The 27,202-nt window shown below is 39.6% G+C and overlaps 1 protein-coding gene across 1 annotated transcript in view; it reads left to right on the top strand.

The window, feature by feature from the left end:
- Positions 1 to 1,886: 1,886 nt before the first annotated feature.
- Positions 1,887 to 27,202, top strand: part of LOC130085115 (fibrocystin-L-like) — a 52,334-nt gene continuing 27,018 nt past the window's right edge. Inside the window, exons 1-20 of the mRNA XM_056250687.1 lie at positions 1,887 to 2,009; positions 2,130 to 2,240; positions 2,431 to 2,589; positions 2,711 to 2,832; positions 2,943 to 3,094; positions 3,193 to 3,359; positions 4,195 to 4,330; positions 4,515 to 4,669; positions 5,206 to 5,328; positions 5,890 to 5,995; positions 6,084 to 6,191; positions 16,503 to 16,664; positions 18,108 to 18,229; positions 18,732 to 18,864; positions 20,159 to 20,351; positions 20,511 to 20,653; positions 20,828 to 20,932; positions 23,202 to 23,390; positions 24,443 to 24,613; positions 24,748 to 24,965. Of these exons, the coding sequence (XP_056106662.1) occupies positions 1,938 to 2,009; positions 2,130 to 2,240; positions 2,431 to 2,589; positions 2,711 to 2,832; positions 2,943 to 3,094; positions 3,193 to 3,359; positions 4,195 to 4,330; positions 4,515 to 4,669; positions 5,206 to 5,328; positions 5,890 to 5,995; positions 6,084 to 6,191; positions 16,503 to 16,664; positions 18,108 to 18,229; positions 18,732 to 18,864; positions 20,159 to 20,351; positions 20,511 to 20,653; positions 20,828 to 20,932; positions 23,202 to 23,390; positions 24,443 to 24,613; positions 24,748 to 24,965 (2,847 nt within the window). The 5' untranslated portion in view covers positions 1,887 to 1,937. The remainder of the gene's footprint in view (positions 2,010 to 2,129; positions 2,241 to 2,430; positions 2,590 to 2,710; positions 2,833 to 2,942; positions 3,095 to 3,192; positions 3,360 to 4,194; positions 4,331 to 4,514; positions 4,670 to 5,205; positions 5,329 to 5,889; positions 5,996 to 6,083; positions 6,192 to 16,502; positions 16,665 to 18,107; positions 18,230 to 18,731; positions 18,865 to 20,158; positions 20,352 to 20,510; positions 20,654 to 20,827; positions 20,933 to 23,201; positions 23,391 to 24,442; positions 24,614 to 24,747; positions 24,966 to 27,202) is intronic.

Below are 27,202 nucleotides of genomic sequence, written 5' to 3'. Positions count from 1 at the left end.
AGGTGGAGCAAATAAACCAATAATCAGATAACAAGGGGGAGGGATCAAACAATGACAAGAGCACATGGCTCAAAATAACAAACAGCCATGTGCATCACAAGACAGGACAGACATGTGACAATTACACTAAATTTCAGTAAAAATATAAATTGTAATAAAAATTTTTTGTAATGACACTAATTTATAAATGCTACAGTTAAAACCTATTGCTCTTACTGGTTAATTGGCCAACAATGTGTCACTCTTTATTTAGTCACCGCTATATTTTGACAATTTTGATTTAACAGGACAGTAATGTATGTACATGTAAAATACTGTTAGATATATGTTTTATTGAAATTAAAAAGTATGGTAAAACATATATATAGCATGGTGAGACTATACTTTTTAATGTGCACTTCTACGGTAAAATAATGTTAAAATAATATGTTTGTTAGTAACCAATACGGTAACACTTTAAAGCTGCAGTCCGCAGTTTTTCCTCTTTGTCGCCATCTCTGTTCGAAATCTGCAATTGCATTTATTCGCGGAATTATCGACTTTACGTGAGTTGTACCTTGGCACGGCACAGCGCGGATGAATCCAATGTTTGAGGAGAGTGTGCGGCTGTCAGTCACTGCGCCGGTGTGGATACTGGCATTCAGAATCACAGATTCTACTTTTTGGAAGTGTGACCAACATAAGAATTTTCACCATAAATTGTCATCTGAAAAAGTAAATAACATCCACGTTTAAGGGATTAAGGGGACCAACTAAGGGGAAAAAAGCATTGCAGTAAATCGCGCTGATTAAATCTAACGATCGCTTGTCATATCACGTCAAAACCGTCCAAATTATACTTTGTTGTCAAATTGTTAATGTTATCAACATTAGCATTGCGTGACTACATTTAAAGCCCTTCAGATATTTATCCTTGTTTTCGCATGGGCCGGTTGCAGTCTCTTTTTCCAAACTCTCAGTCCAAAGTCTTTTCCATTTTACATCGGGTGAATCTGTTGTCCCTAGTGATTGTCGTTTGAACCTTTCTGGATCCATCAAATTAATATGTTTTATATTAAGTGCTGTGAGAAAAGACTATAAATCAATTTATTATTTAGATCTCCACCTCCAACATCCTCACACGCAATATAGCCTACTAGCCGAGACTCCTTCTTTATGTGTACAGATGTGACGTAATGACACAAAGACATGCTTGAATTTCCCGCGGAAATCCACCAGTACCACTGGAATTAAAAACATTATTACAAGCTTACCGTTTTGAATCGAGCTAAGGCAAGCAGATAGTTTTGAACACTGACTGGTTATGTATTTTCTCAAAAAAATATTTTAAATTTTTAACCCAAAAAAGTTACGGACTGGAGCTTTAAGCTTAAAGCCTTTAAATATAATGCATTATTATGCTTTGTAATGCAGCTTATAATGGATTGTATGATTTAATGAATAATTGTAACCACAGTTATAATACATTATAAACTTAATTTTTACATCTTTAGAAAGTGTAATGCATTAAAATAACATGACAAACAATTTTGGTTACAATTATTTATGAATATGTATAAGGCATTATAACATACATAATGAATACCTTCATAATGCATGATACATAAAGGCTTTAAGTGAAGTGTTACCAAAATACTACTAATAAAAAAAAAGAGTAAAAAAGAAGTCTCTGCATAACGCACCACTTTATATACTTTTCATATATATTTAAATTATTAACTTGTTACTTATTTTTGTTAGCAGTTTTGTGCATTAGGGTGTTTTTTTGTTGTTGCCTTTTATGTTGCTTGTAAATTATTCCAGTACATTTAAGAGTATTTTGCAATATGTTTTTGTTTTGTTTTTTTATCTCAGGTGACTTTAAGGATCTTGACTACCTGATCATGGGCTCAGATACTAACATCACAGTTACTGAGGATGTGAAAGGCCAGGCCAGCATGGAGACGTTCACACTGCTGTGGGGTGGAGTTCCGTCCCTCCCTCTGCCTTTCAATGCTTCTGAAGCTGAGGTTTTTGTTTGTTTTATATTTCTTAATATTTACCATAGAATAAAATGATAGCCATTACAGTCCTGTGTACAAACAGCTTGAATACTCTCTTGAAATATTCGTTTTCTTTTTTTATTAAAGGTGCGTTCAGCACTAGATATGATGATCAGCGCTAAATGTCCAGCAGAGATTCCGACCATGGAGAACACTAATGTGAAATTTTTCAGAGATTATGAGACCACCACCACAGGGGTAAGCAAGGCTGCAAAGCAGATGATCAAGTATGTTCTACATGCAGAGGACATGCCTACCTATTTCAAATCAAGTCAAGTTTGCCTTGCAAATAATGTGTGACATTAGGTATAGCATTATAGACATCAGTTATTTTGTTGAAAACATCACTTTGTTGTCCAGTTTTTAGAGCTTTCTCCTTATCAAACAGTTTTCAGGTGATCTAAGCCGCAGAGGGGTCCGGGTCACTGATTCGGAGGCTTTCTGTGGCCGCTGGTCTCTGAAGAATCCAGAGATTCTCTTCAATGTCAATGACATTACAGCATCCGGAGCAATCTACAACCCAATACTGCTACAAACATACAACACTGTAAGCTCCACTAAACACCTCAGCATCTCATCCTTACTAATGGATCTTTCTCAGCATGGAAATAACATTTTCAAAGATTAATATATATATTTATATATGTATATATATATTTTTTTTGTAGCTCTGCTTGGCCTACAAAGGGCGTCTGGTGAATGAACTGGGAATATTGTTCAGTTACATGACTGCAAATACTGTCCGGGAAGAGAACATACGCATCTCTGTGCAGTTTGACTCAACGGATGAGTAAGTTTAATCTACTGAACATGAATAGTAACCTGATGTCTGTCTTTATCGCAAAAATGTAATAACAAAATCAATTCATGTGAGGTTACCATTGATGTTATCATTCTCAGGTGGAACTACAAGTGTGTGGATCTCCTGAGTTCCATACAGACAAACTACATAGGCTCCAACTACAAACTTCTTCAGTTCAGTGTGTATGGAGTGGCAAACTCTGGTTACTTCATAGATGCTGTTCACATTGGACGTGCTTTGGATTCTAGTGGTGAATAGGAATACGTTTAAAATAAATTTGACATTTTATTTGATTTTAAAGTGGTCTTTTAAAATGTAATGTTCTATTATGTCTCTCCACGTGTTCAGTTATAATCCACAGAAGAAGACCACCTGCTCTGGCCAGTTCAGGACTTTTCTTTTCAAACATAATTGTGAGCAAACAAGCAAATGCTTCACAAGTCAGCTATGAGATCACCGCGACACCTTACAACTGTGGCTTTGGTGCCCCACTGTTTGAAATAGGCTTTCTGAAGGTAAGTTAGAGTAAAATGGAAGTGAAGTGCTGGAACTTCCAGATTTCTCTGATGTGACAGATGACAACAGAATATTTGCATTTCATACTGTATGTCTTTGACATTTGAGTTCATTGCTATATCTCTGAATTGTTTCCTGGAGATTGTGTGCACATAATTGCATAGTTAAAGGGATAGTTCACACAGTTACAAAATTCTGTCAACCCCGTAAGACTTTTGCTCATTTTCAGAGCACAAATGAAGATATTTTAATGAAATCTGAGAGATTTCTGTCCCTCCACTTAAAGTCTATTCACCCAACATTCTAATGCTTTAAAACAATCATAAAGAGATCATAAAACCAATCCAAATGAATTGAAGTCTTCTGAAGAGACACATTTGCTTTATATGATGAATTTAAATTATTTTTAATCACATATAAACATTGATCAGCGAACAATGTTTTCAGCATTCTAATTTGGTAAACAGAAGCTCAAGTACATTCTTGTGTGTCACTCAGAACGTTTGAGCTTCTGCAAGAAACAATGAGGTTCTTGTGCATCAAGCAAGTACGGTTAAACTCTATGCATGTTCGCTGGTTAACGATTTCTGTTAATAAAAGCATAAATTAAATCTGTTTATATAAAGCAATCGTGTCTCTTCAGAAGATTTGGATTAAATCACTTGATTGAATTTTGGGTGAACAGACTTTCAGTGGAGGGACATAAATCTCTCAGATTTCATTAAAATGTCTTTGTGTTCTGAAAATGAACGAAAGTCTTATGGACTTGGAGGTGAATTATCCCATGTAAGCCTTCCATATTCTCATTCTTCAGTCTTCATTTATATCCAACAGAAGATGCCAAACAGAACAGGAGACCTACTGATTCAAAGCCAAGGAAATGCCACTGTCACTATCATGCGCCCTCAGAAAGCCACCCCCCCTCTTACAGGAACCTTTAATGTTGAGTTCTTAGCCCGGCGTGTTGAAGGTAAGCATGGTGGCTGTGGGTTTCTCTGTTACTTTGTTGTGTAGCTGCTGGAAATAACTGAAAAATTGTTTGAGTCGCAAAACTAATTTAGTAGAATAGCGAACTAGACTTATTTCTACATAAACCACAATCTCCCAAGAGGTTATCTGTTTTTTTTCATGTGGTATGTGCATTGTGTTCCCAGGCCTGGCGGTAGACATCAGTGCTGCGGACCTGCAGTACTCCCTGCAGGGGATCCCAGAGCTCGGCCAGCTGCAGGTGCAGAGATCTGGAGACTGTAGAGGCTACAGCTGGTACATACAGTGGCTCACCATCCCTGGAAATCAGCCTCTGTTAAAGGCAAGAAAGAGTTCAGAGTGCTATTACAATAAAATGAGCTGGGGTTTGCAAGACGGCAGGAGAACTGCTCATGAGAAATGCTAATGGCAATTTAAATAAAAGTTTGGTTAAAAAAAATTTGATGTGCTAATTTTTTTAATCAAATGTGTACATGTGTACAAAACATGTGTATATAACATAACATAAAGTCAACATGGAAAGGTATTTGCAACCCATTTTTACTTCTGCAATGTGAAATATTTCAAAGTAAAAAAGATATTCAATGAAAAAATAAAAAAGTGCCAGTCTTGAGTGTATCCAGTGGGTAGAAATATCTTAAGGAGAACAACTGTTTTAAACATTGATAATAATAAGATATTATTGAGCACCAAATCAGAATGATTTCTGAAGGATATGCAGCCTTGGTGAGCATAAGAGACTTTTAAAAACCTTTATATTAAAAAAACCTTTCCAACCCCAAATTTAATATCTTAATTGACTCAAACTTTTCATTTTATACCTGGATGAATTAAACATTTTTTGATAACGTTAACCAGATCAATGCTTCCAATGTGGTTGGTGTGAACCCTTCATTGACGTCACACGAGACCGAGCAAGGAGGCCTCTTCAAACAGAGAATTATGGGAGACTTTCTGCGCGTGCCTACAAATAAACCACAGGTGAGTTTCTTACTCACTGCTTTTGCTGCAATAATGTTTGTCCAACATACATCGTTCATATAAATGCAGCTTCTTTTTAAGGCTCTTCCTCATGTTACCTGATGCAGTGTAGTGTGCAGATTTCAATAGCGCTGCATAGTGGGTCAGGTGCAGGGGCTGTCCAGTTGTTACTCTGTTTGAATATCCAAATGTTCTAGGGAATTTGCATGTTGAGAGGATTATGGCTGAATTGAAAGGTTCTTTGTATTATTACAAAAAGACAGTTGTGCATTTTTTATAGTTTGAATGTGCCTAATCCAATTAATATTTTATTCTAAGTTCTCAAGAATGCATTACATACAGTTTTACTGGTAAAAGAAGTAAACATTAATATTATTTTTATATTAATGTAAATGTTTTAGATTTTTTATTTTCTATTTTAGTACTGTGTTGGGTCTCCTCTTAATATAAATGTAAACTTAAGTCTAGTTTAATATCTGGGTCCTGAAGCAAAACCAGTTGAGAAACCTTGGTTTAGGATGTCTAATGACAGAAATGTATATTTCTGTGCTAATCTTTAAGGTGGAAGTTTTCATCAATGGTATTCCATCACGGTGCACAGGGGACTGTGGTTTCACCTGGAGTGAGCCAAAGACCCCAACAGTGACCGGGATCTCGCCTAAAGAAGGTAAAGAAGAGTAAATGATCCAGTATCACATAAAAGCTGTCATCTCCATTCACAGTGGTTTATATTACTGATATAACTTGTCTTTCAGGATCCAGCAGTCTGGGAACAGTTCTTACCATAACTGGATCTGGTTTTGATGGCGGAAATGTCACTATAAAGATTGGAGATGTGGAATGCTCTGTTCTACAGATTACCAGTAAGTCAAAACTCAGTAATGTCATAAAATCTTTTTTTTGCTCGCACACACCCAAAGTGCGCACACAGAGAGCTGCATTTCAAACAGCACACAAACACAGAATTGTCTCCTTTTCACATCTCCTTGGGCTTGGATGGATACATACACAAAAAAGAATGTCAAAATACTAGGGTTGCCCCCTAATAGTCGATTAAACGTTATTCCACCACTGACAATATGTAACGATAGTGGCTTCATAAATTAATTAAAAACATAAAAAAGCAAAACACACCTGCGCACATTTAGGGCCCTATGAAATCCGTTTTATTTTATCCCAAATTCCGTTTTAATTTTTTTGTAATAAAAAAAGCATGTCTAATTAATTGAAATCATGAAACTTATACAACTATTAAACTTATACAACATTAAAAAAAAATTATATTAAATGTGTGTTTTTTCTAGTAATCAAATGAAGACATAAAACATTTCTTTTAATCATATGGAATTAAACAAACGTTTTGTCAAACAACGTGCTGCACAATGAGTTTTACTGCTAAAAATTAAAACAGGGAAGAACAATTTGATTTATTCCTTAAAAAATAAAGTTTTGATGATAATTTATTTGTATAAGTGTTAGTAATATTATTACACTGAGACGTATCTAAATTCTACTGTACAAAACAAAAGTAATATATTTCTGTCAAGTTAAACCGAACTTTTATTTTGACGGGTTGCCGTGAAGACCTTTGAGTTTCTGTGTTTATGATATGACGATAGTTTTTCTCAAATGAAGCGGTTAGATGCTCACGAAGTGACTTTCAGAGTGGATCTGAAATTTCATGCATTCGTGTCCTCATTTAGGCAAAGAACAGCGCGAGCGTCACACATGCTTCAGTGTGTGTAAGTTAACGTTATGTGTGAGGTAACGAACGTTAACGTATGAATCTGCGCGTCGTCTGCACTGACACAGAACATGCAGTATTTGTATTTAAATAGTCTTTTTACGGTTTAATATTCAAATATATAATTAACAATTTGTTACTAACTTACATGGGGCATCCGTTTTTTAAATTTTTTTTTTTTTATATGCCGACTAATGGCTCGTTTCCACTGAGCGGTACGGTACGCAATTATTTGCGTTTCCACTGTCAAAAGTTGTGAATGGTACCAAAAAGCTGAACCGTACCGTATACCACTTTTTTAGTACCCTTCCGTTGGGGTAAGTTACCCAGCACGGTGCAGAGCCATAGATGGCTCTATGGCTCTGGCACAGTGGTACGGTACTAAAAGGTGGAGCTAGGCTCACTGCAGAACGTTGATCGGTTGACAGAGTATCGTCACTTGCGCGTGCTACAAGGGCATTAGAAGCGCCATTTTTAATATACAGTTGAAATATAATACTACTGTTATTGTGTCACGAAATGTAGTTTTAAGAGTTTTTCAGGCGAGAATGTATTTTTTTAAAGCTCAAATCTGTGGTTTATTTATAGAGTTATGATAATTTGACTGAGATCCATTCCCACCAATCACCGGGTGCTCGGCGCTCAAGTACCCCGCTTGGAACAGCCTTTCCTCGGCTAGTCGTTCTGATGTTTGCCGCTGACTCTGACGTCTCTGTAGTGGTTAAACATGAGATATAATTCGTCTTGTATAGACCTGAGCAGGCATTACTCATCTCACTTGCACAAAAATAGATACAGCATTCCTTAAATGCAAACTCATTAAATATGTTTTTAATATATGCAGTAATTAAATGTTACATAACACAAATAGGCTACTTTATGTATTTAATTTCACTTTATTAACCAATGTCTTTGCTGACCTTCGATGATCTAATGCAATAAGACAAATTACTTTCAGGATAAACATCACATTTGTGTTTGTGTAAATTGTTAAAGGAAGAGTGTTGAACGTCTCCGGTTACTTTCGTAACCTCGGTTCCCTGAGAGGCGGGAACGAGACATTACGTCATACTGACGTATATGGGAACTCCTCCCTTCTCCATTTTCACTGAAATCTTATAGGATAACGCCAGCTGGAGACAGCTGGCCAATTGACGCAAAACATGCAAATGCTGACCGGACCGCGGGCAGTATAAAATAGCATGGGCGCGACAATTACGTCAGAATCAAGACTGAACGCTAGCACAGCTGATCAAACGGCGAGCACGGCGGTTGACGTAATGTCTCGTTCCCGCCTCTCAGGGAACCTAGGTTACGAAAGTAACCGGAGACGTTCCCTTTCAAGGCGGTCACTTCGACATTACGTCATACTGACGTATATGGGAACTGTATAGAATCCCGCCGTGAGCCCAGTGAAGATAAGCCCTGAACGGGGTCAAGCTACACTCCCACAGGAACAACAGTTCTAAGCCAGCAGCGCCGCTAGGAGCACTCAAAACTGATAGGCGAAACTAGACCAACGTCTGCTCCGGCTTACCAAGTTGCGCATCCACTGCAATGAGGCGAAGGCTGCACTGGACAGGGCAGCAGAATACCATAAGCACTCGAGCACAAGAGCTAACACAGTGTCGACGGCATAGCGGTGACAGCTGCATAACCTTAAGCCACACACAGAGTTAACAGTTTGTTGGAACTACTGCGTAATGTGGAAACATCTATGTAACCTTATAGTCATAACACAGAGTTAGCAGCAATGGTAACTCTGCAATACAGACTACTGCACAGCTGGTGGTAACAGTTTCATGAGTACATTGATAAAACTCACCGAACCCACCACGCTAAGGTGGTGCATCAAACTTGGAACCCTGGCGAATGTGTTCTGAGAAGACAGCCAGCATACCTAAATCCCGTAGGCATTAAGCAACCATTTAAAGCATCGAATTCAGAGAGAAGTCTCTGTATAAAACAGCACGTCCCTAGTACCATCCACCAAGCACACAACAGCTGGTAGACTGCTGCCAAGTGATCCACGTACATCCACAAATCCCTTACAGGGCCAACATCACTCTGAGCATCGGCATCATGCGAGGCTGAAACTCAGCAGATAAGGCGGGCAGGGATCAACCTGTGCTCTGAACGGTGTAAGCGACTTCGGAACGTAGCTTGGTATCAGACTGGGAGTGACGCTGCAGTCATCAGGTCCGAGACAATGCGACAACATTCACTAGAATGAGCGTAAGTCTCCAAGTGCTTCGCTGGGGCGAGAGCCGGTGGTAAGGCCATCTTAGGGAGAGCTCCGTTTCTCAGCACTTGTCAGTGTGAAGTGTCTTGCTCAACTAAGGACCCAGCAGCGGACACACAAGAAGGTTCCACAGCTTGGGGCTGGGGTGCCACCTTGTAGAACATAGCCGATGTTCTATAGCCAATGTACAGAAGTGCAAATCAACACATAACTGAATGTACATAAACACAGTGCCAGTGGCCGTAGCGACGACAACTGTGAATATACGCAGTTAGAAAATAGCCCCATAATAGCATAGCACCTCAGTAAGCAAACAAACAGTCATAACTGTAGCTACAACTGTGAATATATGAGTTTGCACAGAATAACCAGTTACCCTGATAGGAACGGGGCAATATAACAGCGTAGCACATGCACGTACAGCATTTTTCAGAAACTAAGATGCATAGTTAGATTAGGATGGCTAGCAGCACTGAAGGAAACAGGGCAGCATTACAGCATAACACATCCGTTTACGTACATACATCCAGAACTGTGAATATGCACGGTTAGATAGGATAGCTAGTTTTGCACTGAAGGAAACAGGGCAATAAAATAGCAAAAACTTGTCCTTGTACGTGCCGTGTAGTCGCCATAGCGACAGAACTGAATATGCAGTTAGATAGGATAGCTGGATGTTGCACTGAAGGATAGAGGGCAACATAACAGCATTACCCATCAGTGTGCACATATCAAACATCTGAGTGTATAATGCGGTGCAAGTCGATGAAGCGACCGAGACTGCATGAATATGCACAGTTCACATAATGGTCAGTTACGTTAGCAACATAACTGCATAATCGCTTCAGTGTGGACACAGATGCAGCGCAAGTCGCCGTAGCGACACACTGTGACTATGCACAGTTAGATAGGATAGCTAGGTGCACTGAATGATACAGGGCAACGCGATAGCATAGTCACATTAGTGTGTACAAAAACACAGCGTCAGAGGCATCGCGACATCGACTGTGAATACATAGTAAGTCAGAATAGCCGGTTGCACTGATGATACAGGGCAATATTTAGCGGCGTAAACATAGCACATCAGTGCGTAGCGTGTACACAGCGTCAGTTGCACCGCACAACAACTGTGTACGTAATCAGAATAGCCATTTGCACTGAAGGATACAGGGCAATGTACAACGGCATAAGCATAACACATACAGTGTGTAGAGTGTACATAGACACGGCGTCAGTTGCATCACAAGACAACTGTGAATATGCACTGCGTAGTAATCAGAATAGCCATTTGCACTGAAAGAAACAGGGCAATATATAATGGCATAAATCATACACATAACAGTGAGTTGTATGTACGTAACACAGTGTCAGTTGCATCGCACCACACTGTGAATACGTAGTAATCAGAATAGTTATTTGCACTGAAGGATACAGGGCAAAATACAAAGGCAAAATTCATAACACATAGTGTGTAGTGTGTACATAAACACAGCGTCAGTTGCATCGCACAACAACTGTGAATACGTACTGCATAGTAATCAGAATAGCCATTTGCACTGAAAATTACAGGGCAACATATAATGGCATAAATCCCCACACATAACGCTGTGTAGTGTGTACGTAACACAGCGTCAGTTGCATCGCACAACAACTGTGAATACGTAGTAATCAGAATAGCCATTTGCACTGAAGGATACAGGGCAACAACGGCAAAATTCATAACGCAGTGTACGGTGTGTACGTAACACAGCGTCAGTTGCATCGCAAGACTGTGAATACGTAGTAATCGGAATAGCCATTTGCACTGAAGGATCAGGAACAGGGCAATATATAATGGCGTAAATCATACACATAACAATGCGTAGTGTGTACGTAACACAACGTCCGTTGCAACGCAACAACTGTGAATACGTAGTAATCAGAATAGCCAGTTGCACTGAAGGGTACAGGGCAATATCGTGGCATAAGCATAACACACACATATCAGTGTACATAAACACAGCGTCAGTGGCATCGCACAACTGTGAATCAGAATAGCCAGTTGCACTGAAGGATACAGGGCAATTTATAGCGGCATGAATCATGAACACATATCAGTGTGTAGAGTGCACGTAAACACAGCGTCATTTCATCGCACAACAACTGTGAACACGTGGTAATCAGAATAGCCATTTGCACTGAAGAAACAGGGCAGCATATAACGGCGCAAATCTTAGCACATATCAGTGTGCAGTGTGAACAAACACAGCGTCAGTGGCGTAGCGACAACAACTGTGATTACGTGGTTAAATCAGAATGGCCAGTTGCACTGAGGGATACAGGGCAAAATATAAGGGCATAACAGTTAAATCATAGCACATATCAGTGTGCAGTGTGTACATAAACACAGCGTCAGTGGCGTAGCGACAACAACTGTGATTACGTGGTTATAGAATAGCCAGTTGCACTGAGGGATACAGGGCAATATATAAGGATATAACAGTTAAATCATAGCACAAATCAGTGTGCAGTGTGTACATAAACACAGCGTCAGTGGCGTAGCGACAACAACTGTGATTACGTGGTTAAATCAGAATAGCCAGTTGCACTGAGGGATACAGGGCAATATATAAGGATATAACAGTTAAATCATAGCACAAATCAGTGTGCAGTGTGTACATAAACACAGCGTCAGTGGCGTAGCGACAACAACTGTGATTACGTGGTTAAATCAGAATAGCCAGTTGCACTGAGGGATACAGGGCAATATATAAGGATATAACAGTTAAATCATAGCACAAATCAGTGTGCAGTGTGTACATAAACACAGCGTCAGTGGCGTAGCGACAACAACTGTGACTACGTGGTTAAATCAGAATAGCCAGTTGCACTGAGGGATACAGGGCAATATATAAGGATATAACAGTTAAACCATAGCACATATCAGTGTGCAGTGTGTACATAAACACAGCGTCAGTGGCATAGCGACAACAACTGTGGATACGTGGTAATCAGAATAGCCATTCGCACTGAAAGAAACAGGGCAAAATATGACGGCACAATCATAGCACATATCAGTGTGTAGTCTGAACATAAACACAGCGTCAGTGGCGTAACGACAACAACTGTGGATACGTGGTTAAATCAGAATGGCCAGTTGCACTGAAGGATACAGGGCAGCCTGACGACATAAGCTGTAAGCTGTGCACCTCCATTACCAGAGCGGGGCGTCCTGACGCGGCGCTCTCCGTGGCCTGTGTCGCCACATTCCCGGTCCCGCCCTCTGCCAACGGTGAAGATCCGGTTCGTTACGGGTTCGAACCGTTTTGGCGGCTGTAGCCGAATTAGGCGGGACGAGGTGCCGACGAAGAGAGACATCGAGGAAGGCTGGACGTATAGAGATCAAAAGTTTCGGTTTAATGTCTGGCCGCGGCGCGACTAAATTTTATCTGCTGTGAGAGCTGGGATCGAACACGGGTCTCCCGTGCGACGGCTTTGGGGTTCGCCACTGAGCCACAGGGGGAAACAACCACTTTCGCGCCTTTAGACACAGAGCCATCGCCTTGCCTCGTCTCTCTGGATGCGTCTTCGCATGACTTACCTATAGGACGTCGTGAAGACGGAATCTTTCTTGAAGTAGCCTGGCTGTTAGATACCGGGCTAAGTAAAATAATAAAAGTATCCTTTCCGACGAAGCCTATCGCGTCGAGTCCGTCTAGCGAGCCCGCGAAAAGGACCGGAGAGGCGACGGGCAGGTTTAAAATGTATCTGCTGCGAGAGCCGGGATCGAACACGGGTCTCTCGCGCGAAGGCTTCAGGTTCCGCCACTGGGCCACAGGGGAGAACGACTGTCAACTCTTCTTTGGGCGTGAGAGGGCCCACCAGCAGCCGCTGGCGGCAGTGGGCCTCATCCCTGCTGATGCCCGGAGTTTATGAGGGCGCGCACTGGTAGACCAGCACGTATGCCAGTCGTCCGTGAGTGCGGCCTCGGTAGATCCTTGTTTGGGTAGAGCGAGTCAATACCGCACATATCTGGCATGTAGCAGCCATCGGATGCGGGGAGGAAACATGGTGAGTAACCTCTATTGCAACTTCCACGATGACTTCAGATAAGACTTCTAGCGTGAAGAAAGAGATTCTGACGTAATTGTCGCGCCCATGCTATTTTATACTGCCCGCGGTCCGGTCAGCATTTGCATGTTTTGCGTCAATTGGCCAGCTGTCTCCAGCTGGCGTTATCCTATAAGATTTCAGTGAAAATGGAGAAGGGAGGAGTTCCCATATACGTCAGTATGACGTAATGTCGAAGTGACCGCCTTGAAAGGGAACTCTCTTCTCCTGTGTCCTATTCTTCTGTAATCCAGAAGCAGCTGAAAGGTTTTCTTTGAGCTGAAACATCTACTGTACAGGCGTGCATTTGCATTTCCTTCACCCTCGGGCTTATTTAATTCACTTTTGGTGTAAAATTACGGTGGCCGAGACAGCTCAACGCGCTGCAACTGAAGCAAACACATGCAAATAGAGAAAAATGCGTGCAAATAGAAAAAAACGCATGCAAATAGAAAAAAACACATGCAAATAGAAAAACACGCGTGCAAATAGAAAAAAACACCTGCAAATAAAAAAAAACATCTTCATCAGTTTCACAACACACGTGTGCTCCAAATAAGGAAACGCGCTGCAAAAGTTCACAACACAACCAAATACAGAAAACGCGCTGCAAATAACACAGACCACAACGGAAATGTTTCCAGGGGAACCAAATAAGTGACGAACCCGGCTGAGACGTGCTTATTGCTCGAGAGCTTCCCTATGCCATACTCCCTTCGAAGGGCAGATTGCAAAGCCCTTTTGGAGTGAGCAAGGCTCTAGTGTGCTGTTAGGCAGCCGTGTGGAACGCACTTGATGAAGGGAGCAACTAAAGACAACGTAATTTCCTCATTATTTTCACCTGGGATGTTCCCATGACAACGCAGCACGGCGTCCATCAGCTGGTCTTACCACAGAAATATGATGCTGTTAACATAACGGATGCAAATACATTTTTATTTTTAGTTTACAAAAAAAGCTTTTAAAATATGCGTTATATATCTGTGTCTCAACTTTAAAATTTTGGACCCTACATTACCTAACATTTCTTATGAAACTTTTCTTTATGAAAATGTAATAACATGAAACAATTTGTACAGTGTAACTGATCTATAGATAAATATCTTTCCTTCATGATTTTCTTCTTTATCTTTTTTATTTATTTATTTTAGTTTCCAGCTCATTGTTCTTTTCTCATTTGTATTCTGATGACATTGAACATATTGTTAATACATTTTGTACATTGTATACAAGTTGTATGTCATAAAAAATGTAATCTCTGTATGTTTTGCACAAACAAATAAATAAATAAACAAATAAATAAAGTATAATTTTAAGCTGTAAGCACCAGCACGCATAGATTTATGGATATCTATGCCAGCACGTCCCAGCCGGGTTCGTCACTTATTTGGTTCCCCTGGAAACATTTCCGTTGTGCTCTGTGTTATTTGCAGCGCGTTTATGTATTTGGTGGTGTTGTGAGTATTTGGAGCACACCTGTGTTGTGAAACTGATGAAGATGTTTTCTTAATTTGCGGGTGTTTTTTTTTATTTGCACGCGTTTTTTTCTATTTGCATGCGTTTTATTTTATTTGCATGTGCTTTTTTCTATTTGCACGCGTTGTCTTCTATTTGCATGCGTTTTCTTCAGTTGCAGCGCGTTGAGCTCTCTCGGCCACCGTATAAAAGGGCCTTTAAATTTGTCAAAAATATAACTTTTTGGTTTTAAAAAGCAAGTAGACCCTGAATAGTCGAAGATTCGATGCTTCGATATGAGCCTGATCTCACAGTCGAATTTTCGCAGAGGTCTTATGAAACGAGGATCATGCCTCTTTGGTTATATGAGGGTGCTCAATGTCTGATTTCACATAGAACTACCGGTTTTGTGTCAATAGCCTACGTTAATATACAGCCTATTATGATAATGCTGTAAATAAAATTGTGCAAAGAAAGAAGCTTTTAATAAATATTTTTTAACTTGCGTGAATTAATCCAAACACTGCTACAAGTGATTTCAAAACATTTCAGCCGGTTCTAATTTGATTTTTGGATGCTGTGAACATTTTTAGCTAAAAAGACTGCCTCTCCAGTTTAGCGTTTATTGTTGTTTCTGCAGTTAAAAAAACAAAGTTGATTTTTTAATTATTTATTTATTTTAATTGTATTTATTGATCTGTCAGGGTTATCATTGTGGCTTGTTCCCCTCCACTTTAGGCATTTTGCACACATTTGCTCCTCATCTTGGGACTTGAATCTGATTTATTTCGTTTTGTATTTTTATTTATTAGAAAGGTATATTCTGTTCTAATTTAATTCTGTAAATTAATTGTTTATTTTTTCGGTGCATCGATGTTGTGCTGTACTATAGCCTGCTCACACAGCACAGGCAATTTAGCCGATTTAATGAAATGCAAATCCTGTCTGCAGTGTGGCCTTTCTAGAGTTGTTTATGTTATTTCTTAGTTTTATTGATCCAAAATGTTTTTATACATTTTCTTCTATATCTTTGTGTGATGTTCTGTACATCGCGGCTTTAAAATGTTAAAGCCCCGCCCCCAGCCCCACCCCCACACACATGAATAGACTATTAGTCGACTATAGGCAAGACTTGACGATTCTGATTCTATGAAAATCCATAGTCGGGGACACCCCTACAAGCAATCAGTCCCAGCCCAGGTGAGAAAAAGTAACGCAAAAGTAACATATTACTTTGCATAAAAAGTAACTAAGCAACACAATTAGGCTAGTTACTTTTTTTAGGGAGTAACGCAATATTGTAAGACATTACTTTTAAAAGTAGCTTTCCCCAACACTGGTCTTAAGTGAATATAAACAGTTGAGAAAGAAAACGGATGTGTATTATTATATTGGATCCGTTCAGGTCTTAAGAAGCTTACAGAGGCATTCAAGCTTTAAAAAGAATGCATAACGCCATTAAAGTGGATCAAATGACTTGTTCACTATATTCCAAGTCTTCCAAAGTCATACTATAGATTTGCATGAGAAAAATAAAAATTTAAATCATTATTCATAAAGTTTTGGTGAGTACATTTTTACTGAACTTTTTTTAAATATACAATTCAAGCAAACATCTGATCAAATTATTTATTTGTGTTTCAGATACTTCTATAACCTGCCAGGTCGGTCCTGCAAGTGCAGGTGTACAGCCGGTCTCTCTGAGTTTCTCTGTGCTGGGAAATGCCCAATACCAAAGTAATAACAGCTTGTTCACACATCTGTTAGGAGTGACTTCCATAAACCCCACAACAGGAAGTGTAGCAGGTACATAGCATTACAATTCTCTACATATGGAAGAGTGTAATATATATATATATACACACTCACCGGCCACTTTATTAGGTACACCTGTCCAACTGCTCGTTAACACTTAATTTCTAAGCAGCCAATCACATGGCGGCAACTCAGTGCATTTAGGCATGTAGACATGGTCAAGACAATCTCCTGCAGTTCAAACCGAGCATCAGTATGGGGAAGAAAGTTGATTTGAGTGACTTTGAACGTGGCATGATTGTTGGTGCCAGAAGGGCTGGTCTGAGTATTTCAGAAACTGCTAATCTACTGGGATTTTCACGCACAACCATCTCTAGGGTTTACAGAGAATGGTCCGAAAAAGAAAAAACATCCAGTGAGCGGCAGTTCTGTGGGCGGAAATGCCTTGTTGATGCCAGAGGTCAGAGGAGAATGGCCAGACTGGTTCGAGCTGATAGAAGGGCAACAGTGACTGAAATAACCACTCGTTACAACCGAGGTATGCAGCAAAGCATTTGTGAAGCCACAACACGCACAACCTTGAGGCGGATGGGCTACAACAGCAGAAGACTCCACCGGGTACCACTCATCTCCACTACAAATAGGAAAAAGAGGCTACAATTTGCAAGAGCTCACCAAAATTGAACAGTTGAAGACTGGAAAAATGTTGCCTGGTCTGATGAGTCTCGATTTCTGTTGAGACATTCAGATGTTAGAGTCAGAATTTGGCGTAAACAGAATGAGAACATGGAACCATCATGCCTTGTTACCACTGTGCAGGCTGGTGGTGGTGGTGTAATGGTGTGGGGGATGTTTTCCTGGCACACTTTAGGCCCCTTAGTGCCAATTGGGCATCGTTTAAATGCCACGGCCTACCTGAGCATTGTTTCTGACCATGTCCATCCCTTTATGGCCACCATGTACCCATCCTCTGATGGCTACTTCCACCATGTCACAAAGCTCTAATCATTTCAAATTGGTTTCTTGAACATGACAATGAGTTCACTGTACTAAAATGGCCTCCACAGTCACCAGATCTCAACCCAATAGAGCATCTTTGGGATGTGGTGGAACGGGAGATTCGCATCATGGATGTGCAGCCGACAAATCTGCGGCAACTGTGTGATGCCATCATGTCAATATGGACCAAACTCCCTGAGGAATGCTTCCAGCACCTTGTTGAATCTATGCCACGAAGAATTGAGGCAGTTCTGAAGGCAAAAGGGGGTCCAACCCGTTACTAGCATGGGGTACCTAATAAAGTGGCCGGTGAGTGTATATATATATATATCAACAGCACAATTGAAATGACAAGTTGAACTGACACATTCATTTCTAAACTGGATTTGGTGTGTCCAAAATCTGCTTACCGATGTTATCCCAACATATCTTATGACTGTTACTTACAATTAGCTACTAGCGTGATCTTTTTTTTTTTTTTGTATGGTTTCACAGGAGGGACGATTCTGATAGTGTCAGGCTATGGATTCAGGAATGATACCGCAGTCACCATTGGCACTCAGCCATGTAACATTATAGAAGTGGAACTTTTCCAGCTGAGATGCATAGTTCCTGCTGTAAGTGAAGAGCTTGATTTCCCATGAAGATTTAAAAAAAAAAAAGTATTTAAATTTTAAATCCTAAATGAGTTATAAACCCCTTTAAATAAAATTGTAATATAATATAAAAGTTATTATTATGAATATTGTTTTATTAGTATTAACAGAACTCCTAAGGGCAAATTCACTAAAAAGTTGTACCACTTTAAATGGAATGTCTTTTTTTTTTTTTTTTTTTTAAATGTGCATCCCCATGCCCCACAACTTGGCACTCAGAGCTGACTTGAAAGATGTGAAATTGTCACATGTGAATTGCGTTTATATGGAATTTGCATCTTTCCTTTGGTAAATCCCATTCTGAAACAAGACAGCACATCCAAATAAATATCATAGTGGGCACAATGCAATCTTAGGGAATTTCCCCCTTAATGTACTTGCTTTCAAAAAAATAAACCTTATGCTGTACAATACTGAATCCATGGAATTTTTATTCATGAATCTTGTGTATGACATCAATCAGGGGTCAGAAGGTGAACGGACAGTAACACTGACCACGGCAGAGATGACAGCAATATCAAATGGCTCTTTCACGTACAGCAGCACTCTGACAGCCTTAATCACATCTATGAGCCCACAAACTACAACAGTATTCGGTAAGATATTAATATTTATAAATTTGGTAGACTCTCTTTTACCCAATTCAGGGCAGATATGTTTAACAGTCCATTTATTCCCTGGGAATTTAACCTATGACCTTAAAACGTTAAAGAAGCTGGGCCCTTTTCATTAGACATTACATTAGACCCAGACCGTGACACTGACAAGTACCCTGAATTGCTTTAGATGTTCAAATATGTTTTTCAATACCTATTCATCTTGTCAAAATTGGTGCCCTATACAGTTGTTGGCCTCGTTCTATGTTTGCAAACAGTCAACAACTGATTGTGTTCCGATCTGAGATTAGAGCTGTAATCCGATACTCTGTCTCTTCCCTTGCCTTTATTCAAAAGAATGTCGAGTAGTAAATAAGAATAGCCAAGCTTGTAATGGTAACACTTTATTTTACAGTGTCCTTATCACTATAGTAACTACATGTAACATATGTAACAACTATAAATTATGCATAATTTATCAACTCAATGAAAATTATTTATTCTAATAGTTTGATAAAATGTCATATACATTTAGAGCATACAGGTTCACATATAAGCTTATATGAAACATTTACAATAATTACATAATTTGTATTTATTAATTTTCTTTTTTTACAGTTTCATATATGTACACCCACCAACAAACCCACACACACACCCACACACACACCCACACACACACACACCCACACACACACACCACACACACACACACACACACACACACACACACACACACACACACACACACACACACACACACACACACACACACACACACACACACACACACACACACACACACACACACATTCCAACCTATAATTAATGAATTCGAATCCATATTCAAATAAACACTGGTTAGCATCTGTTCTTAGAGAGACATGATAATAAAGATGAACGTCAAGGGGATACAAACAAACAAACAGGTAGAATCACATTCCAGTGTCTCTTTCCATCCCATTGTTCTGATCTGCTTTTTCATCTTGGTTACAGCAGTAAACCCCCAATTAGGCCTCCAGACTTTTTTTTCAGCTCTTTTGTGCATGCCAGATAATTCCACTGGCTTTAGCTGATGTCACGCAATCAGAAAAGTCGGTTTGTCTGCAGTGAAGGACAATCAACAATGTGATGTTTCATAAAAGGACCTGTCAACAACACTGAAATCTGCTCTAAAAACTCAAATAATCACACTAACAACAGTTTTGTATCTGACTTCCTCATTGTTCTCTCCCCTCACAATCTTACAAGAAGATTAATTTTACCCTGTTTTCACTTATCTTTTTTGATAAAGGGCACAGAATTCTCACCATCTTGGGCACAAATTTTGGGGCGCAGGCTAATGGCAGCTCTGTTTTGATTGGTGAAGCTGAGTGTGAATTGCTGCAGTGGACCAATGAAAACATCACCTGCCTGTTACCCACACTTCCCCCAGCTATGTACAATGTCCGTGTGAGAGTCGGAAACCAGGGTTACACCTTAACCAGGTCTCATATCACTTACTATGCTCCATAACATCAGATTTCAAACTATGTAAATATTATGCTTCAAATGTAGAATGAGTTGTGAAATTGCATTTACAGTGACATTTAATCATAAGTGAATTTTTTAAAAGTGATTAATTGTTTTTTTGTGTGTGTTTGCAGTGCTGGCCTTAATACCACCATAAAGTATGTTCTAGAGGTCACGAGTTTTTCTCCATCTCTGGGGTCTTTGTATGGCGGAACCACCATCACTATCACCGGCTCCGGGTTCAGCCCTGTCACAGCAGACAATAATGTCACTCTAGGTAAGACAAGACTACAATGGACAAAAGTATATATCAACATTCTTTAAAATATTCCCCATGTTTAAAACTACCGTGAAATGCTTTGATTTACTCTTTGATCTTAAACAGTGTATTACTCAAACCAATCGTTTCCAGATCATTTAGTACTGTTGTCACATTGTGCGTTTCATACAGGGGACACACAATGCCGAGTGAAAGCCGTTTCAGATCATCATCTTGAGTGTGTGACCCAGTCTAGAGATAAAACACACACTGTGACGAACCAAGGTTTCCACCCCGGTAATATCTCTTTACTTTTTATCTCTTTTTCTGTCACGCACACAATACCTGAATACATCAGAGACAGTGAAACAATGGCTGTCAGCACATTGACTCAGACTTATCAAATACACTAGAGCAAAAAAAACCCCATGATATTCCATAGCACTGTTTGAGCGGGATAATTTCTTTCTTTTTTTCTTTTCTTGTTAAGCTGTATTTAAACCCACACAGTATCCACACTGGCAGAATTCAGTGAAATCCTTTGTAGTTTTCCTGAAGAATTCACAAAGCATCATATTACCAGTTGTGCTGATATGACGTTTATGTTACCTATTTGACTATTACGAAGAATCCCCCAACAATCAGTGCCAAAAATATGAAAAGTACACAAATTCTGTGTGCGCTTACTCACATTCATGGTTCCCTTTCAGTCGAGAACGTCAGACGTAGTCGACGTCGACTGAATGGGATCACGCCAGGGAGCCAGTCATCTTCGAGTACTATTGAACGAGTCAATGGAATTGGCGTGCGTGATATGCATCACACACTCCGCTCCCGCGGCGCGGGTATAAATACGGAAGTGGATGCATGCACTAATTGCCTTTCGCTTCGGAGCCGATCGTTTGATGTCTCTGAAGAGTGCTGTTGTTTACAACGAGCGAGTGTGTCGGTGTTCTTCTGGAAGACTCTCCCAGTGCTGGTGATTTCTACAACGCGAGTGCAGCGATGATCGCAAGCTTTGAGCAACAAATTTCTAAATGTTTGTGTTGACGGCTGGTTAGTGGGTGGAAAAGTGAGTTCTTCACTGTTTCAGTTCACTGTTCAGTGTTGCCGCGGTCATTCCCCTGTGTGCTCCGGCACTGGTGATGGGTCCTATTTCCTGAAAGAGCAACACTGGTGCTTTGCGTCTTTTTCAAGATGTCATTTCACTGGCGTTTCTGGATGCGGTCGAGGGCGTTTCCCTGCTGCCACTCCGGCTGGGCCTCCGCAGCAGCCTCCTGCCAGGCCTCAGCATGGAGCCGGCCGCAGTAGGGAGGATCTCTTTTCTAGTTTGGAGATGGATTCGGTCCACCGCATCTCTGAAAAAGAGTGTGTGGATGGTTAGTGCTGTATAGAAGTGAGAAAGGGTCCCACTGAAACTCTTCAGAGGCTCCTGGGGCATATGGTAGATGCAGCCGCTTGGCTTCCTCCATATGAAGACCGCTTCAGCACTGACTTCACGGCCGAGTCCCGAGGTGGCCGTGGCAGAGCGGCACGCTCCATGTGAAAGCACCCTGGCCTGCTGCCAAACTCAAAGTCCATAACAGACCTTTTGTTTCTTCGGGCCAACTGTCCCTAGGACGAGTGTCCATCAAAACTGGCTGAGGGGCCACGTACAAAGGGCATGCAGTAACGGAGGTGTGGAACGGCCTAGGAGTCAGCCTAGGCTCTAAGATCTGCACACAAAAACAACTGGTTTCACCAACCACTCAAAACCAAAATAAATAGTGTTCCATCCAATCACCGACATGGGTTCGTTGATAGATGCTGGCTTATTCTTCAGCACCGACTTCGCGTGCAGCCATGCACAAGCCCAAAACCTCACAACACCCACCCCCTGTCGGTGATTGGTTGGAACCAATCGATAGGCCTACAGAGATGCGTTTTTTTGATGGCCTGCTTATGGGGCGGGCAGCTAGCGAATTGTTAGGAAAGATTAGATGAATGTGATCATTTATGTTTGGGCCTTTTTTGGGCCTGACATCGCTGATACAACCTTTAATACATGCTGTAGTATTATTTATTGGTCATGTTAATATACAGTATTTAAGTAATACTAACAAATGAGACCTTATTGTAAAGTGTTACAGACAAATAAATTATGGAAATGAATACAATTTTAAAACGCAATGGAAAATGCTGGAGATTAAAATCTTAATGTAATGGAAAAGTGATAGAAATGAATAAAATCTCAAAATAACAAAAGGGATAAACAAATAAAATCGTAAAGTAATGGAAATCGCATTGAAATAAAATATTAAAAGGTCATGAAAAATTTTAACAAGGAAATTAACAAAAGCTTAAGTAATGGAAATCATGGAGATTTTTACAGTCCAAATAAGTGTTCTAATTATGCAAAGTAATGTTTTTTTTATATATATAAATGAATTTTTGTTTTGGGTCTAAACTATTAAATAATTCATCTAGTCTGGAAAATGTCCCTAAATATTGTCATAAAATGTTTGTGTTTGACTACATGTGCTTGTTTGCCCACTTGCATACAGTTAATAACATCATATGTGTTCAGTGTATGGTCAGGGTTACGTCTGGAGTCCCTCTGGGATAATAGCCTCAGTGGGAGACACAGTGGTTTGGCGTTGGGACGCACCAGCTTTTGTGCCCGGTCTAAACTACAGGGTCTTCAGTGTGTCCAGTCCCAGCAGCACAGACTATGATGGCATTGCTTTCAGCAGTGGAGACACAGGAACTGCCAAAGGTACAAAAACTACTATCTTACATCCTGTGTGTTAAACCTGCTCATTCTAATTTACATCAAGCAGACAAACAACTACATAAACTGTTTGTGAGAACAACATCTTCCTGAACACCATTTTGAAAACCAGTCCTTGCTTAAATTTGTCTTGCTTGCTCATTCTTATAAAGAGATCCTATGTAACTAGAGGAATGAAAAACTGCAAATCATGAATATTAATATGTAAACAATTTAATGGTTTTCATAAATATGCATTTATGCTATTAATATCTATATTAAATATTAATACTTTTGAAAAATACATTATTCCTACAATATAAGTAGCAAGACAAGTAAAGCATTTTTTTTTATTAATTCAGGATTTGTTATGTTTATTTATTTATCAGTCTAAAGTTGTTTTCCTATTTTCTGTATAGTTACTTTGGAATAATTTGTATGGTGAAAGTATCTATACAAATACATTTGAATTTAATTAAATTAATTTTTTGCAATTCTACACTGGAAACACTGGAGTCGGGGAGATACTATTTTGAATACATAACTTCTAACTTTTTAAGCTGTTTCTTACTTTTACTTTTAATGGCTGCCAGCTTTAAAATGGACATTTTTACGAAATGTACATTATTTCATTTTGTCACACACAATACAATATATTGACTCTGAAACAGTGTAAGTGGCTTTTGATTGTCCTGACCTTTCTGACATTAGAGACTGGTTCTCGGGGAAATGTGATTAAATACCCCTGATCCAGACAAGCATTTGTTTTGTGAGAGTGTCAGATTTCATGAAGAGTAAACCCAAGGTGTCTGCTTTCTAATGAACTATAATTACAACATATTTAATTACACACCAGTCATTGTGCATAAATAAATAAATAAATAAAATAAACAATGTTCTGTGCTATTTTGTTAGAAAATTAGTTGAATGCCTTTTGCTGTAGATGTTAAAGTTTGTATTCTGTAAAGGAACAGAGAACAATAAGAGCTGGAGGCATGATGCCAGTTTGATTGAGGAGGAACAAAATCTGATAATGCTGTTCTTGTTGTGTCTGTTAGGGTTTTTCGCCTATCGTTTCACCTCTCCTGGAGTTTACTACTACAGCAGCGGTTACATCGACTCTGGCAACCAGAAGACGCTGCAGGGAGTGGTGACTGTTATGCCTCGGGAGAAAAGCACTGTTGGGCTTCAGGTGTTTGTGACAGGAATACAGGCCTCTATTAATATAGGTACAATGACAACCTATATTCATAAGTAATTTAACTCAACATTACATTCAGAATTTCACATTTCAGCATAAGCTGGTTTTGGGTAAGGAATTGGAAGGTAAAATCATCCTAATTGTCCTTTGTGTCCTCCCCAGTTGCAGGACAAATGAACTCATCTGACTCTGAGTGTATGACCACTTTGAACTGTTTTCAAGATCAGCTGGAACTGAATGAGACCTCAGACGGTCACTACTTCAGTTTTACTTCCTGCGCCAGCCCCACTGTGTACCAGATTACGCCTGACCATGGTACCACACATGACATCATCAACATCAATGGATCTGGCTTTAGCAACATTAACTGTGCAAATGAGGTGAGCTTCAGTGGTCAGCTATGGCATTAAAGGCGCTGAAATGGATTTTTTGGAATGTCCCAAACACCCGACAGATGTCACTGAAATACAATGCACCAAAATGTGTATGTATTGTGGCTATACACAAAAAAACATACACACATAGAAATTCATATATATTTATTACTTCAGATTTCAGAGTAAAGGTACATCAATTACTTAGGCTTAGAAATAAAAACGTATACAATTCATCTATTTATAACAGTAGGGAATTTTTTTTTTTTACTCTATTCTCCAAAAAAAAAAGCACACTAATTTGACTAATTTTATTTATTTATTTAACTAATCCAAATCTTGACACTTTTTAAAAAAAATTCTCTAACAAATAATATTGATTCAGATATGCTTTAAATTAAATTTAAATATTTTTCTATATCCTTCATTTTATCTTTCTAACTAAAATAATACTTTATAAAAGTTTTTGAGTGTGATCACCCCATATTAACAAAAAATATTTAATGGTTATTTTCAAATAGCTAAATTAAATTTACTTGAGAAGCAACAATGCGTAAGATTTATGCCAGGAAGAATATAAGGGGTACCTAGAGAACAGAGGACTTGCTCAGGCCTGGAACCAAAATCTTCACTCTGTTTTTGGGAAAAGGTTCCTTTAAGAGAATATGGCCCTGCCCAGTCACTATTTGGGTACATACGTCAACCCCCAGAGCCACCAGAGAGGCTAGCTAGCCAACAACCTGTATGTTTCTTTTAAACAGATTCTCACAATAGAGACACAAAAAGCGTCCTGGGGAGCACGACTCAGCATACCGACCCTTGCAACAGAGGGGGGTTACAATGCTCATGCCCAAAGGGGTTTCCCAGTATCTACAGCGTGTCAAAGCACTGTAGAGGCTGGGTACTTTATATAAGACCCTAGAGAGGGGAGTACATCCAGCTTTATTTAAAAGAGCTGATCTGACGGAGGTTGCAGAAAGGTAGAGAGAAGAGGAGAAGGGTAGATGTAATGACTCTCAGAGGAAAGGATACCTTCACTAACGCTGAGAGTGTCTGTGGATCACTTCTCTCAGATCCTGCTGCTTCTTTCTAGCATCACGCCTCCTTCGTGACCTATTCCTCGGAAGAGGAGGGGCATGAGAGGTGACGCTAGCCCTCTGGCCATGTCTGCGGTCCTCAAACCGAGACAGGCCGGGTCCCCCTGGCTGTTTGGGCGTAGACTCAGACCGGCGCAGTATTCAAGATTTGAATGTGGTCAAGTGCGCCTTAATTTTGATAAATAAAGTATATAGTCCTATCTATAATCAATAGAAAATTAAACTGAATATATAAATAAATTGATAGTCCTGCTGCACAGGTTTTCGTAATTATTGCAGATAATATAACAAATACATAATTATTGATAGGCCTATACTTGTTAAAAGGGCTTTGTGTTTCAAGGCCTATACTTGTTAAAAGGGCTTTGTGTTTCATTTATTAGAAAAAAAAGAATGAATGAATTAAAACGAATTGAATGAATAAATAAATAATAATTGACGCACACGCTTCTCTCTCTCTCTCTCTCTCTCTCTCTCTCTCTCTCTCTCTCTCTCTCTCTCAGCGCATTCAGTCTGTGTTCACAGTCGGTGTTTAAAATCTGCTACAGTCGATGGAAGCAGTCAGTCTAGAATGTTTCAGCCAGTCGTTAACTGTGTCCCCATCTGCGATCAGTGGCTCAAACCTCCGTTACGAACTCTAAAATGACGTTTTGGAATTAGCAACGGAGGCATGGGATTAGATGCATAAGAGATTAGTCCTACATACAAGAGCATTTTAATGACAAAACAAAAACTTTACAAACGTCTTGAAATACATCATCTGAATAATGTTTAGAGGTGTGGTAACTGTAGTATAAGCGTAATAATTGACTCCAGGCCGTTGAATTATTAGAAAAATAATGCTTCGTGTCGTGACCGCATTACCACCTCGGGTGTACATTATTTTTCTAATAATTCAACGGCCTGGAGTCAATTATTCCTTACTTAATTCATTTTGTTTAAAGGATGTTTAGATATTGTTTCTGGAAAAACAAGTGAAAAACATATTATTTTAAAACAAAAGAGTAACTTTGGAAAATGAATGAACAGAAGTTCATCAGAGATGGGCTCATCTGTTTCTGTTTTGCAAAAAAAAAAATCCCTTATATACAGTTTATCATTGAATGAAATATTATGACAATATTCACTGTAAATTCCACTCACTTT

This window comes from Rhinichthys klamathensis, unplaced genomic scaffold (assembly GCF_029890125.1).
Source record: "Rhinichthys klamathensis goyatoka isolate OS25496 unplaced genomic scaffold, OSU_Roscu_1.1 h1tg000073l_1, whole genome shotgun sequence".
Lineage (NCBI taxonomy): Eukaryota > Metazoa > Chordata > Actinopteri > Cypriniformes > Leuciscidae > Rhinichthys > Rhinichthys klamathensis.
The sequence above is the reverse complement of the archived record's forward strand: the minus strand, read 5'-3'. Positions and strand labels throughout refer to the sequence as shown.